We start from the raw sequence: 15,355 nt of genomic DNA, 5'->3' as shown, positions 1-15,355 counted from the left end.
AACTTTGAAAAAGGGCATGAACAGCTAAACATTAACAGAATTTAGCACTCAGTTTAGAAAAAATTTGAGTGCAAAACCCAGGGAGAAACCACCTACCTTATATGAGGCAGCTTAACTTGAGAGACACATTAATAAACATGTTACGCTGTATCAAAACCAACAAAAAAAACAACCAGAAGCACCACAGCCTATTGTACAGACAGTACTTTCATCTCTTAGGCAATCCAAATAAGCCTACAGCATCTTGAGAAGCTTCAACCCTTAAAATCAGAAGCCCTGAAGTATGCGATGACTACTGCACAAACACTCCATTTCACAGATATCACACCAGCATTTAAAACAAACAATCCAACCCCCAAAACACATCAGCATTCAGTTATTTCAAAATTTCATAGCCATAGTGACAAAACAATTCCAGACATAATCCACAGAATCATATAAACTTTGCATCTAGTCTGGATTGGATTTATTCTCACTGATGGCTTAAAGGATACATTCATATCTGGATTTATCACTTGTTTGGTATTAACTTCTAATTTTAGGTTGGTCACGGTTGGCAAATTTCTCCCTTTGCTTTAAGGAAACAACTTTGACAATGTCTCCTCATAACTACTAAAAGGACATACCTTCCAGATGACTCAAGGAAATCATGCAACAATAGCATGCTCTGCTCACTTAACAGAATTTATTATTGATCTTTTTGCCATTGATATTTAATTATCACTCTATATAGATGGCCTTAGCTTTACAGAGCTTTCCCATTTTGATCGAGGGGATGTAAATGAAAAGGTAAAGTTATTACCTAGGAGAGATCAGCAACTGTAGAGGAATAATCCAGTGTTTTCATTACTTAAATTTCAATTGCAATGTTTACAGAAGCCATAGTTATACTGAGAGAATTCTATCAAGCCTGTACTTCGCATTGCTGTCCCATAGCAGTAGGAACTAATGCTGGATTGCTGGCATGCTCTGACAGAAGATAAGTACCTCTTAAATGAGGAACTCTTGTTCAGCTTCTTCTCAAACACCTAATTAGTTACTATTTAATGTTTTTGTCAAGAAAAGAAAAATGTTCAGCTAAGATGCTGCTCAGAAAACTCATTCATCTTTACCTTCTTTGACCATGACCCTGCTGTACAAGAGGGACACTGAAGTGCTGGAGCGTGTCCAGAGGAGAGCTACCAGGCTGGTGAGGGGTCTGGAGACCAGGGCATATGAGGAGAGGCTGAGGGAGCTGGGCATGTTTAGCTTGGAGAAGAGGAGGCTGAGGGGAGACCTCATTGCCCTCTACAACTCCCTGAAAGGAGGCTGGAGAGAGGTGGGTGTTGGCCTCTTCTCCCAGGTGAATAATGACAGGACCAGAGGAAATGGTCTGAAGCTGCGGCAGGGGAGGTTTAGATTAGATATTAGGAAGAATTACTTTACTGAGAGAGTGGTCAGGCACTGGAACAGCCTGCCCAGGGAGGGGGTTGAGTCACCATCCCTAGAGGTGTTTAAGAAACATCTAGATGTGGCACTTCAGGGCATGCTCTAGTGGCAGAGATTGTAGGGGGTTTTTGTGCGCGTATGGTTGGACTCGATGATCTCAAAGGTCCTTTCCAACCATGGAAGATTCCGTGATTCTTAGGTCATAAACCCAACACAGAGTGAATTTTTTCGTTATTGATAATTTATTGAGAAAAACAACGAAAGCTCAAGTTTTAAAAATACACGACTATTGACTTTTTGGCCTTAAAGCATTACTTTTAACATACTGAAAATTATATGACAGATAGTTTATCCAAATGACTGTCAGACTACAACAAAAAAGCTGAACTTTCTTACTATAATAATACAAGCTATCTACAAAGCGTCCTACAGGAAACTCCTTCAGGTATAAGAATTTGCTTCTGCATTAAATCAGTTCAAATTAGCTCACCTTCACTGAGCATCTGGGCTCAATGGGAGCTGAGAAAGCATTCATGATCAACTGAGGCAAGAAAAAGATAAAACATGGAGGGTGGGACAGTTCTTATGTCATTCAGATCACGATTTTCTGTCTCTAAAGTGTCTAAAGATGAAGGAAAGAAGGCATGTGTTGCTTTTGTCAATTTCCATGATAGTTATAGTATGTATTTTAAACATAAACCAAAATTACACGGATAATTTCTTTACATCTAAAACAAATAAATACACAAGTCCCCAAAACACCAAACCTTTTAAGGTACTACATCATACTACGGTATTTTTAAAAAATCTAGTAACTATTTCAGATTCAACACAGATGCAGTCAATTTCATTTAACAGCAATAAGAGATCCTTATAAGAACACAGTTATTGCAAGATGATTGATTTTACCCTTAACATTTCTTATCCTTCAAACTCATGTTCTGGGATTATATCTTCTTTAAATAATTGACCCCGTGCTTAAAATTTCAGAAGTAGACACTTAAATAAATAGTCCAATTTGAAAATGATGAACAACTCAAGGTACTCTTGACTGTGGCTGCTCAAACGTCAGAATAATCAGACCATTTACATATGTGAAAACATTACGCTTGTCTTTTTAGCTTCCTTCTTCGTGCTTTAATTCATATCTTTCGCTACCTGATTTTTATTTCAGACGTCTCACTTCAGAAATGAGATGAAAAGCACACCATGCAATATAAAACTACTTCAATGCATCTTCAAAAGTGCTGAAAGAACACTTGCAGATATTAAGTAAAGCAACGTCTTTATGGAATTTAATAAGCTCGTGATTAAGATTTTCTTCTTATGTATGTACTTTAAAACTACAGAGGATGAAGTATCTGAAGCTGCTCATCATAACAAATAAACTATGAACAATAACCTAGTCAGTAAACAGATTAAATTTAGAGATAACTTTCCAAACTAACATCACTTTCACAACTGGCTGAACTACCTGGATAAGCAATATATTATTTTCTTGCTGGCTTATTTTGTGATACTATGGGTTTTCTCATATTCTATAACAGTTAAAAATAACTTTCTGCTATAGGGATGTTCACACCATCCACTTGTTAAAACTCACCTACATTTTAAAAAATCAATGTAAAAAAATTACACATTACAAAGTAATAAGAAGCAAGACATCATTCTATATAAACTGAGATATGGAGGACATCCACCTTTAATAAAACAGGACTGCAAACTACGTGCCAATATTGTCATATACCCGTTTTCCTAATACTTTTTCTCTTCACCTACATCCATGACCTCTCTTCCTGCCCTCCCTTCTGCAAGTCAGGATACCTTTCTCAGCCTGTTCTTGGACAGGATGCATTCAGAGTACACCTTCCATCTGGTTGTTGACCAATCAGAGCACTAATTAGTTAATCACTGCATTTCATTTGATTAGCCAGATGCCTAATTATGTAAAACCCATGCTCCCATTGGCCAGTTACCCTAAAAAGAGAACGTAAGGCCCAAGGACCAACTGCCACCAGCATTACATCTTCACATAGTTCCGACTGAGCGAGCAGGAGCTTTGGCTCGGATGCAGCAGCCTGTATGACTGCACGTGGCAGGAGCATGTGTCTCCAGAACGTTTGGCTTTTAAGTACCATTTTGACTCAATGAATTTGTGATACCATTCAGGTTGATAGAAGTTCCCATTACTGCAATATGATCATTGCCAGGGCAAACACTTGTTCTTCAGACTTACTATTGAACATCATAATGAACTCTTCTGGTGTAAGAAAAAAAAACAAAACAACAACCACCACAAAAAAACAGGCGGATAAATTGAACAAAAGCTCTCATAGCTTGAACAGCAGCAGGAACATCAGCGTGACCATGATGCAGCTAATCGAGCTGTTTGAACTAGTGACTTTTTTAGCACTGAGATTCATTATATACTATATAAGCTAATAACCAATTTTTCAAGTCCCAACTTTACTAAAACACAAGTGGGCATATCTTAAAGTTGTAAGAAGTAAATCAGATGTAAAGAACAGCTCAAAATAAAACTACACAGACTGTCACAACAACAGTCCTGTGTATTAAACTTAGTGGCTTATCTTCCTCTCTGTTGCAATTATATTAACTTCAGTCAAGCTACAACCAGGCTGCACTGAACAACTTCTGTTCACACTGTCAAATTACAAAATCCCTTTTCTACAAGTCAGCCAAAACTAGAGTTAGATAAGCATGATGATCTGTTAAGTATCTCTACGAAGGATGCTGCTATTCAAACAAAAAATAAAAAAACTGGAAAAGCTATTAAGAAAAGCAACACACACACTGCATAACTTTCATTATGAAAAGCATTATTATGAGACTTCTGATACAAAGCCCAAAGTGTTTTCATTTTAGAAATTCAAATTCTTAATTTAAATTCAGCATGAAAAGAAGTTCCTCAGTAGGCAAATGCTTTCAGGAGTAACACCGAATTCATTTTGCAACAAACTTTAACACAACAATCATGGAAGCAGATCTTTCACTTTCCATACACTCTGCATTTCTTGTGTACATAAATCTGATAAGATGCAACAGATTTTTTTTTCCTCTCCAGAAAGACAAATACCTTTCCTCTACAGAAGCTCAACAGAACAATCTCTTCTTTAAGTTATTTTGCTGCATTAAATTAAATTTCTACTAGCATCATTTTTTATTGTTGCCGAGTCACCCACCTATGCCTGATGCTTTCTGTTTTCAAATTTTCTACCCCCTTGTGATAAAAAGATAATCTTTGTAACACTATGTGTTAAATGGCACATTTTATTTCCTTACCATATTAAAAATAAGAGCTTCCTGCATACTCCCTGTTCAAATTACATGGATTTTCTTTAAGATTAGGGCACACATTGTAACAGCAGCATATAATTTTCCTGCACAGTAATTTTTTTTTCCAGTTGAAAGGTATCCTATAATATCATCAGCATCAACAGGAACCAACACCTGATTTTCAGCTAGACAAAGCTTATGCGTTTGGGGACTTCATTCCCTGTAAAAAGCAGTTTTCAGATATAGAGCAGCTACATGAAAATTTGAAAACAATCTAGCAACTCATTCTTTGACCACAAAGTATTAGACCAAAAGGAAATGTAATTGTGCCAATAATAAGATGGGTAATTTTTTTCATGAATATGCTATTTTTGTTACTCTAATTTCATCCTCTGTTATACACATTAAGAAACAGAACACAAGCACTGTCCTTCCTAGAAGCTGTATGAATACCTTGAAAAACTAAGAATAGAGCATAAAACCTGTTTATTCATTTAAGAAATCTTGCTGAAACTACTGTGTGTGTAACTGTGGGTAAAAAGACTATATGTATCCCAAATATCTCAAAACCATCAGCATGTTCCAAAGACAGAAGATTAAAGACCAAACTCCTACCACTAAGACAACATATGAATTCTTAAAATTTGTTGCGATTCCTTTAGAGTATGGAAACCACAAATCTTTTGTGCTTCAGAAAGCACTTTAGCACCAACTTACAACAGCCAACCAAGGAATCTTTGCATTGAGCTATGCTGGTTACAAAATACATATTTTGTATTTCTTTTTTTTCCCTTTCAGAATTACTGTCTGAGCTCTGTGCTAGAGAAGACACCAGAGCATGAGCCAAAAGTTTGATTTTGCTTTAAAAATAAGCTATTTATAAAATTGCCAGTGTCACACATGTCTTGTGCCCAGAAGCTTGCCACCTTCATCTGCTGTTGATTGTTACAAGAATAAAGTATCAACATGATCCAGGTATCAGAGTCACCTAAGCACACAAGAATTTAAAAGAAATAAATTTAAGTTTCATTAAGTTGCAAGGAAATTTTATAAATACAAAGTTTACTTAAATACTTAGAAGGTGAGAAAAAAAAAAACCTGACTAAAAAAACATCACCGCTTTTAGGCCAAACCTGTGATAGTTTCTGTATCACTACTACTCTTAAAGATGGAATTGAGATTATGTGTAGTAAAATAATTCACTTAGACATATGTTGTGACCTGACCAGATGAAAACAGTAAGTACAGCAAAGCAAAATATGGCAAACCGGTAAGTAAATGTATTCACTCTAGTAGGGTGCATATGCACAGTTTTATTTGTTATGGATTAATAATGTTTTTTTACCATCAATTTGTTAGAATTGACAAAAACAAGCTAAATTTTAAAAAATTATCTGTTTTAAGCTAATTTGCCCTTATAAATTCATTCTTACAAACCTACAATTCAACCATTTTTCATTACATACTACTTTTTATTATTAAGGTCAGTCCTGAGATTTAACTACAAATATAGTTATCTTTTGGATGACATATGGCAAGATCTCCAACTCTTCTTAGCTTTGGAAATTTACATCTGCCTGTTCGTTCAAGATGCTAAGCATACATGTGTTGACAAATAGAAAATAGCAGATGGCAAAAAGCAAATGCTCAACATGAAGCACTGGGGATCATTTGAAGAAGGCTTGGACTCAGACATTTGTCATTTTTATTTTAACAGCAAAATTATTTTTAAAAATAAATTCCACCATCTATTATGCGTGATGCTAATGAACATCTATGATCAGAATACTCAGAATAACATATCAATTGCAATTTGTATTCGAGATGCAAGTTGGTTTATAAACTTTAGGATTTTAAGGTAATTAGCACAGTACCACACTTCTGGAGGTTAATTTCTGCTGCTACACATAAACCAGAAAATTTTCTGTATTGACCACATAATTTATCATGAAATGTTTTAATAGGGAATACACAGCTGTGGTAATTTGCTATTCCACCTTCTAAACTGGAGTTCCTCAGGTAGTTGACTACCACCACAGTACTTAAAATCACCTGCAGGTAGACCTGTTCTCTGCCCACACCAATACTGCCACTACTTCTGCCACCACTATCTCCAGCAACGGCTTTAGAAAACCAAACTGAGCACTTTGTCGGAGCTGTGAAGCTACTAAGAGCTCTAAGCACAAGCTTTACCTGGGGAGCAAGGGAGTTACTTCCTATGAACAGGGCACAACAGGTAAGACAAGAGGTCCAGCCGGTGCTATGCTTTTTACTAACAATGAACAGTGGAAGCCTTGGGAATAACAACAGGACAGGACAAACATACAATGACTCCCTTATGTACTCCACCAACATTCAGAAGTCCGTAACTCATGGATTTCTGAATCAGAGAGAGTAATTTTTTGTGTTAACGTGCTGTGGTAGCCTTTTATTTCATGAACATCTAACAACTTTTTAAACCGTGGAATCCTTGGACCCAACATCATCTGTGGCAATGACTTTCGCACTGTAACTATGTACTGTAGGAACACCTATTAGTAAAGGTATGTAGCGTAGTCTCCAGTCATTCCTATAGCCAATAAATTTTCTAAGTTACATAAAAATAATTATTGTTTTATTACCACCATGGCTTTATGGACTTTAGACTGACTGTATTAGATGGCGTATCAGTAAGCGGACAAAGAAGTTGAGTCTGTAACAGCCCCGCTAAAAGAAAAAGATGAATAGAGACAGGACATATGGTAACAACAACAGACATGCAGCAGATCTGTCTTGGAGAAAACACCTACAAGTAAACAACAGTGTGGCTTTTTAGTCAGAGAGATCCATCACAGATAGCAAAAGAATTCTGAACCAAGCAGCAAAAGGAAAAAAAAAAAGTATCTTCATTTTCTCTAAGATTTGTCACTGAGTTTTCAAATAAAAAGCACTAACCAATTAGTTTGGAAATATACAGGTTCTAATGAAAAGCTTGTATATTAAAATAATATTTTCATATTCAAACCCTACAGTTATAGATGTAAACAGACAGTTGTAAACTCCAACAATTCTCACTTCATACACTTCAAAATAATTAAAGTACAGCACTATAACACAAAGGGTCAGTTTCATTTAAAAAAAAAAATCATACAGGAAAGGTACTACATAATTTCAGTTCTGTGGCAAACAGCCCTGAACAATACTTTACATATGATTTTAATGCCATTATTATACATGGATTACATAGTGAAAGAAATATACTAATTCACCCCAGTATTCAGTTTAAGTAGCCCTCTATCTGAACAGAAAAGGTATTTTACACTGTGGTCTCCCTATTGTTTTCATTAAGGACAACTAGATCACTATTAATATTTTTTCACATTTTACTAGTAACTCAGCAAAACAAAAACACTAGGAGGTCCAAGAAAACAACTATTTCTATGAACAGCGAACTAAGAAGCTTGGTTTCCAAAGTGTTCACCAAAGGATTTATGTGCTATATCTTCATGCAAACTTCTTGTAAAGTGTTGAAACTTAAGACTCTAAGTACATGGAAGAGTTTCAGACAAAGAAATAAGTTAGCAGGAAGCACTGAGGAGGAGTACAGCAGGACTGCTTAGCAAATTCAACTGAAGAGTATCAAAATGTGTAAATTTGGAACATACTGGTGAAATGACCTTTAAAACAGTTTTCACAGGGCTAGACATTTTTTAAATTTTTTTTTAATTTAAAATTTTTTAAATTTAAAATTTTTTAAATTAAAGTTTTAAAATTTATTTTTAAAAAAACAACAAAAGGTCCAAACAAACAACCTCCCCCTCAAACCGTCCCATGAATTTATTTCAACTCTAATAAAACTCAAGTCTCCTGGTGACTAGCATTCTCTTTATCTCACTTAAAAATCCCAACTTGTTATCACATTCATTCTGCCACCTCAAGCCAAGCACGATTAGCCGTGCATGCGCTCTCTAATGCCTTGCCAATACTGACAGTCTAGCTAGTAGCTACCTAAAGGAATATATAAAAACTGAGTTCTGCTCATGTTCTTCCTTCTTCTCTATAAGGTTTCCAGTTTTCAAGAAACTTAGGAATTTAGTTACTTTGGGAATTCTATTTGTCTATTAAATTTGGCTGAAAACAGTCAACAGTGTAAAAAAAACCCAACACCCCATTTTCCTCTGAAAGCCAGGCCAAAGCATCTTTTGAGCAAAAAGTCTGAATTCAGGGGAAGGAGTAAAATAGAAGAACCAAGAATCATACAAAGTGATCTGGTAAAGCTCTGAGATTCTTATAAACATATACCAGAGTACAAGAAAAATTAAGAGAATTCACAGAACATCGTCTTAATGCACAACCAAAAACATAACTCCATAAAAATGCACCAGAAATTTTCAAATAAAATTGATATTAACATATTTTCTTCCTACACGTTTTCTATTCCATTACTGCAGCCTATCAGGAAGAACTTTTTGCTCTTTATATATGCAAGGGTTGCATTCAGCACACTGTAACTGCACACATCGTAATAAATACTACAAGTATCAATGAGCAAATTTCACAACTATGTGCTACAAACAATGTCCTTTTTTAACTTGTGTGCCTGATTATCCAGCACCTGATGAACAAGTATTTGGTTAAATTCATGCACAAACGTTTAGCAAAGCTGGGAGACATATCAGTGTTTTGGAGCCTGAACACTACAACTCCTCTTTGCAAAACATAACGATAACTCATAAACTCGAGATGCTTATTTCAAACTCAAACCAGCCTCAGTGAACTGATATTATAAACATACTCTAATTAATTATATTTATACAAAAATATAAAAACAAAACATGCAATTATCGCATCGGTTTATAAAATTTATTTTAGCACATCTTAAATAACAAAAACATACTTACTAATAAAGCAAGTTTTTGGTACTTCCGTTTTAGTTCTGCCGGACTGTCCGATGGCTTTGCACCCAGGATTTGGTACCAGTCCTTCTGTGTTATCCTTTCAAAGGCCATAGTCCGACTGGCTTGGAAATTACTTTCTTAGCACTGTGTAAGAAAATTAAATAAATATAACTACAGCTTGAAAGAGAAACAGTTAAAAAAAGCAAAAATGAGGAAATGTGACAAACTATGGGACTGTGAAACAGACTGTAGCCCTAAGCACACGTACATTCCTATATAAGTGCAAAAACCCCAGCTTAATTCACATGTCCATTCCATCCCATAGATTGTCATATGCAAAGTGATTGAAGTTATGCTGTTTCCTGTCCCAGTTCCTTAGTATATCACGTTTCAGAAGTTGTTCATACTCCTTTAAAATCATTTTGTGTTTTAACTGTCTGAACTATATTGAACCTAAACATGTTATACATACACTTTTTATTTTGAAGCAATACTGTGCTTAATATATGAAAAACGTTAAGTACACAGAAGTTTTTGTCCATTCTGGTATGAGATACATGCAAGAAAAAAAGGTATGGCTTGGGTTTTGCACAGTGATATTCACAGTATAGATCCTCCTTCATCCTCCTGGGTAAGAAGGCGTAAGTTTTTTAATATTAAAGTAGAAGAGCATATAAAGGCAAAAAAAAGGTGAACAAAACCATATAAAGTTAGCAGGGGTCCCTAAGTAAACCTAACTACTCGGGTGCTTTTTATTTTTGGCCCTCTGTCATCAAGCTCAGAAGGAAAAAAATAAACAGGAGAATTAAATGCCAGGAAGAGCACAGTAATGCTTGAGCTTCAAGCAATTTCCTAGGTATACTGAAATCCTAAGCTTGTAGTAGCTGATTTATCAAGGACTTTCTGACAAGAAAGCACCCTGACACTCAATAAGGAGGACTTTTGTAAGTTTGCGAGTTTCGCAAGTCTTTTTTTATTGTTGCAAGAATGAAAAAGAAATTTATTTTTTTTTCAGTTTCATTACTGAACCTGGTTTCTGGCGACTACCGCCATGCTTCAGAATAAATCCTTTTTTCGTGGAGGAAGAAAAAGTATGTTTTTAAAACTTAGCAGAGCACTAACCGCACAGAGGGTGCGCCCGACTGCCGGGCGGCCCCCCTTCTTCCCCTGGGGGAGCACCTCGCACCCACGCGTGCCCGCCCCACACCTTGCCCCACGAAGGCCCCTTTCTCCTTAAGGAACCCACCAGAATTTAAAAAAAAAAAACACGCAAAAACGATAGCGCCGCTTCCCCACCACCGCCCAGGACGAAGCGCCGCTGCGGAGCCACCCCGCAGCACCGGCGGACACGGTGCTCGGCGGCGGGAAGGCCGGCAGGACCCGCGGAAGGAGGGCAGGGCGGCCGCTCGGAGCCCGGCCGCTCGGAGCCCGGCCGCGGCCGCCGGAAGCTTCCCACCCCCACTGCTGCCTCAGCACGGGGACTGCGGCACAAGGATCGCCCCCTCGCCACAGCCGTTAGTGCCAACGGACGGCAGCAACAAGCCGCCGACCCACCTCAGCAGCAAGACCCCACGGCCAGCACCCACCTGCCCCACACCGCCGGCCCGTCGATGGAGGCGGTCGGTTCGCCGCATAACTCGTCCGGCGGGAAACAGCCCCTCCGCGCGGCGTGGCGGGCGGGGGCGGGTAGCGGCACGCGTGGCTGACGGGGCCGCCTTGCCTGTTTCCGCCCGGGCAGTAGCGGCGTTGGCACCGGCAGGAAGCGGAGCCGCGGCCCAGGCCCGACGCCGTCTCCATGGCGACCGGCGGCGCTCCGGAGCTGCGGGACCGCCGCCGGGCTCCGTAAGTAACGGCCCACGCCGCCCTCCAGCGCTTGTTCCCGGGCCGGGGCGAGCGGGAACGTCTTTTCACCCCCACTTTCCTCTCAGGGAGTCCGTCTCCAGCTGCGAGGAGGCGCCGGGGTCCACCTTGCCCTCTCTCCCTCGTTGCGCGGAAGCCTGGACCGCCCGATGCTCCCTCTCCCCTCAGGGGCTCCCACCCACGGGTGCGGGAAGACTCGAGGCGCACCGGGTCCATTTTGGCTTCCCTCGTTGCAGGCCTCTCCCCGCCCGCCCCGGAGGCAAAGATTAGCTCCGGCACCGAGGAACGGCGGGCCCGTCCCCCGCGCCCTCAGCGCTCGGCGGGCCCGGCGGCACCCCGGGGATCTGCCGGTATGGTGGGCACACGCCGTCGGGTTCCCTCTGCCCGGGCAGCGTGTGTCTGGGGAGAAAACCAAGGGCATAACGGGGACTGTCCTTCTCATCTCCCTGACAAGTTGTCCCGACCTTATGAGCGGAATGAGATGATGTTTTGTTTTTTTTTTTTCTAGAAAGTACTTGTCCTAAAGGGGAAGGAAGAACATCCTCTTAAGGAAAAAAATAAAGCTCAGGAAGCAGAATTTTAATGATGTAAAGACTTTTCCTCTTATAAATAAAAGCTTAGGTTGGTGCTGTGAACTTCAGCTTTTGTAATCTTTGTCAAATTTTTAAGATTCAGCTGGATGGGGTGCTGGGCCATCTTGTCTGGACTGTGCTTTTGCCAAGAAAGGTTGGACCAGGTGGTTCTTCAGGTCCCTTCCAACCTGGCATTCTGTAAGTCTAGGATTCTGTGAATCCTAGTTAGCAAAATCCCTAAATATTAGTCCAGACAATCTCAGTTCACGCTATACCTTTAAATGTGTAGCAAACTTCCTTTGGCAATATTTTTATGCAACACATTAGAATTAAAGCAACTTTTTGTCATTTTTCATACCCTTTGAACTGTTTAAGTCGAGCAGCGGTCAGGCTATACAGACATTGGTGGGAAGAACTGGGACTATTGTTCCTGGTGCATTGTTCCCATTAACAACCAGTGCAGGATGGGTGTGGGACAATCAAGGCTGAACAATAAATGTGGAGGATTTATTTAAATTTTAACATGGATAGTAGAGAAGCAAGAGACTTTCTGGGTAGGTGAGAAAAGCATCTAATCTACAAAACTACTCAAGGCCTGTGCATCAGTCTGATTTTTGTCTGTCCTGGTCATCAATGTCTCTACAAAATAGTCAGTAGGTTAGTATTTTGCCCTTTTCTGCAGTTTTGTAGGTGAGGTCAAATTTCTAACATGGGTTGTCAAAAGGGAGAGAGACTTGTCCTTGCAGTTGGGCAGTACATTTATGAGTCATGGAACAGTCCACCTCCCTCTGTCAATATGGTGTTAACTTCCGTAGTACCAGTGTGAGTAATTCTATATTTCACTGAAATAATTGAATTATAGATGAGATGTACCCAGTGTGGGCTAATTTACATAGTCCCTTTTGAAATTAAAATTTACCTCTCAGGGAAAGGTTTCAGTATGACTGCATGAGCTACCTTCTTCATTTTGGCTCGTAATCAGGCCACATATAACTTGGAATGGCCCACGGTATTTAATACGCTCCCCTCAGCCATTGATTGGCACTGATATGTGAACAGGTACTCTTGTTGTGAAGGAGGGTAAAATTAAAAGGAAAATTGTGAAAGATGTGGTGGTGTCTTGGAGGTTGGTTACTACACCTGTGTTTTTACCACGAATGGTTAATATCCTCTTACAGACTGGATACAATTACAATATCCATTTTTATCCTTTATGCCCAAAATTCTTAAATGTTGCATATAGAGTTTTTTCATTTTAACTCGTTATAGGTTTGGTGCCTGAAGCCAGCTCGTAATGTAGTTTAAACGCAGAGTTACTTGAGAGATTGTGAGTGTTTGTATCCAATAGTATAATTATTTGTAATTAGTTGTTCAATATAAAATTAACAATAAATATTAAGACGTTATGTCTGAAGTCAGTGGAACAATTTTGGAGGTGAAACACTCATTCTTTTCTATGCATGTTCAGCAGTCACGCCAAAGTAAAATAAAATAGGCTGTTTACTATAATGGTTTGGTGTTCATGGACTGAAAATTGCATAAAATATTAAATGAAATCACTGCAGGATTATCTGGCCTTGCCTGTTATTATAATCTTTGTGTCTTGGTTTCTCTTTTAATTTTAATCTATCCAGTTTCAGAAATCACAGTGTTATGTTTGATTTAGTCTTAGCTCATCATACTGTGTCTGGTCGGAATGACTTTTGAAGCTGTTGATCAGTCTTGAGCCAATTTGATAATCTTTCATTGCTAGAGGTATCAAAATTAAGTTAGTTCAATATTTGTTAAAATCAAATGGGTATGTAGGGGAGAAAGAGCAGGGCAAAAGAAACTGAACTCAAATGCTACCTATTGCTTTCGGCAGCTACTGGCTGGTAAATCAGCATATAGTTCAAACTAGCCATAGGATTTGCTGCTTTTCCCCTTCTGACAGCAAAACAAAAGTAGGTAAGTGATGTGGCAAGTCTAGGATGTGTGGAGACAGACAGTGAAGTCATGGAAAAGATCTGGAACTGTTGTTCCAGAATGGGAAGTATAGGACCAAAGTCTGTTAAGAAACCAGGATTCATTAGTTGCTGAAGTATCTTAAACAAATCATTATTTTAGTATGTATAGTTGCTGTTAATTTCACTGGAGCTGGACACCTAAATATGCTTAAAAGTTTTCTTCTCTTGTTTAATGTAAAATAATTCATATATAGGTTGGGGGTTTAAAACATTTTTTGTGAAAATACTTAAGATGTTAATAATTTATTTAAAACTGTCACATAGTATTGTGCTGTGTTATCACAGAAGTATAGGAAAATAATTATTTAAGGAATTAACTGGACTACTGTGTCACATATTAGTACAATAAAAGATGAGTACCAATGAGGGACCAGCCCTTTGTTATTTTATTCTTTCAAAAAACAGCCGAAATATCCAGACTTTTTCACTTCTAACTGCATATTTTATTTCTCAAGACAACCGGTATTTTTCAAAGTGTTGTTCAGAGTAGTTATGATGGGCTGACCCTGGGTGGACACCAGGTGCCCACCAAACCTGCTCTATCAATCCCCTTCCTCAGCTGGACAGGGGAGAGAAGATACGATGAAAGGCTCATGGGTCAAGATAAGGACAGGGAGAGATCATTCACCGATTATGTCATGGGCAAAACGGACTCAACTTGAGGGGAAAAAAAAATATTAATTCATTACCAATCAAATCAGAGTAGGATAATGAGAAATATACCCAAATCTTAAAAGTACCTCCCCCTACCTCTCCCTTCTTCCCGGACTTAACTTTACTCCCAAGTTTTCCACCTCCTCCCCGCCAGCGGCTCAGGGGGATGGGGAATGGGGGTTGCAGTCAGTTCATCACACTTTGTCTCTGCCGCTTCTTCCTCCTCAGAGGGAGGACTCCTCACACTCTGCCCTGCTCCAGCATGGGCTCCCTCCCATGAGAGACAGTTTTCCACAAACTGCTCCAGTGTGGGTCCTTTCCACGTGGCGTAGTCCTTCAGGAACAGAGTGCTCCAGTGTGGGTCCCCCACAGGGTCACAAGTCCTGCCAGCAAACCTGCTCCAGTGTGTGCCACAGGTCCTGCCAGGAGCCTGCTCCAACATGGGCTTCCCATGGGGTCACAGCCTTGATGGACTGCGGGTGGATATCTGCTCCATCATGGAACTCCATGGGCTGCAGTGGGACAGCCTGCCCTCACTATGGTCTTCACCACGGGCTGCAACTCCAGCACCTGGAGCACCTCCTCCCCATCCTTCTTCATTGACCTTAGTGTCTGTAGAGCTGTTTCTCTCACATATTCTCACTCCTCTCTCTGGCTTCTG

General features: G+C 39.4%; 2 protein-coding genes across 3 annotated transcripts in view; one reads left to right on the top strand and one right to left on the bottom strand.

Annotated features, from left to right (window-relative positions):
• Window positions 1–11,237, bottom strand: part of DNAJC24 (DnaJ heat shock protein family (Hsp40) member C24) — a 39,863-nt gene extending 28,626 nt beyond the window's left edge. Inside the window, exons 1-2 of one of the 2 annotated variants that reach the window (XM_054200216.1) lie at window positions 11,189–11,237; window positions 9,606–9,746 (exon numbers count right to left, since the gene is read on the bottom strand). In XM_054200216.1, coding sequence (XP_054056191.1) covers window positions 9,606–9,713 — 108 coding nt within the window. In that variant the 5' untranslated portion in view covers window positions 9,714–9,746; window positions 11,189–11,237. Of the gene's footprint in view, window positions 1–9,605; window positions 9,747–11,156 lie in introns of both variants that reach the window. The other variant, XM_054200217.1, reaches the window with a different exon arrangement.
• On the top strand, window positions 10,654–12,142 carry LOC128908171 (serine/arginine repetitive matrix protein 1-like). The gene is made up of 4 exons (XM_054197814.1): window positions 10,654–10,693; window positions 10,909–11,221; window positions 11,341–11,444; window positions 11,531–12,142. Exons 1-4 carry the CDS (start codon window positions 10,654–10,656, stop codon window positions 11,968–11,970), a joined length of 897 nt encoding a protein of 298 aa, XP_054053789.1. The 3' UTR covers window positions 11,971–12,142.
• The last annotated feature ends 3,213 nt before the right edge of the window (window positions 12,143–15,355 follow it).

The sequence above is a fragment of the Rissa tridactyla genome, chromosome 4 (assembly GCF_028500815.1).
Source record: "Rissa tridactyla isolate bRisTri1 chromosome 4, bRisTri1.patW.cur.20221130, whole genome shotgun sequence".
Lineage (NCBI taxonomy): Eukaryota > Metazoa > Chordata > Aves > Charadriiformes > Laridae > Rissa > Rissa tridactyla.
The sequence above is the reverse complement of the archived record's forward strand: the minus strand, read 5'-3'. Positions and strand labels throughout refer to the sequence as shown.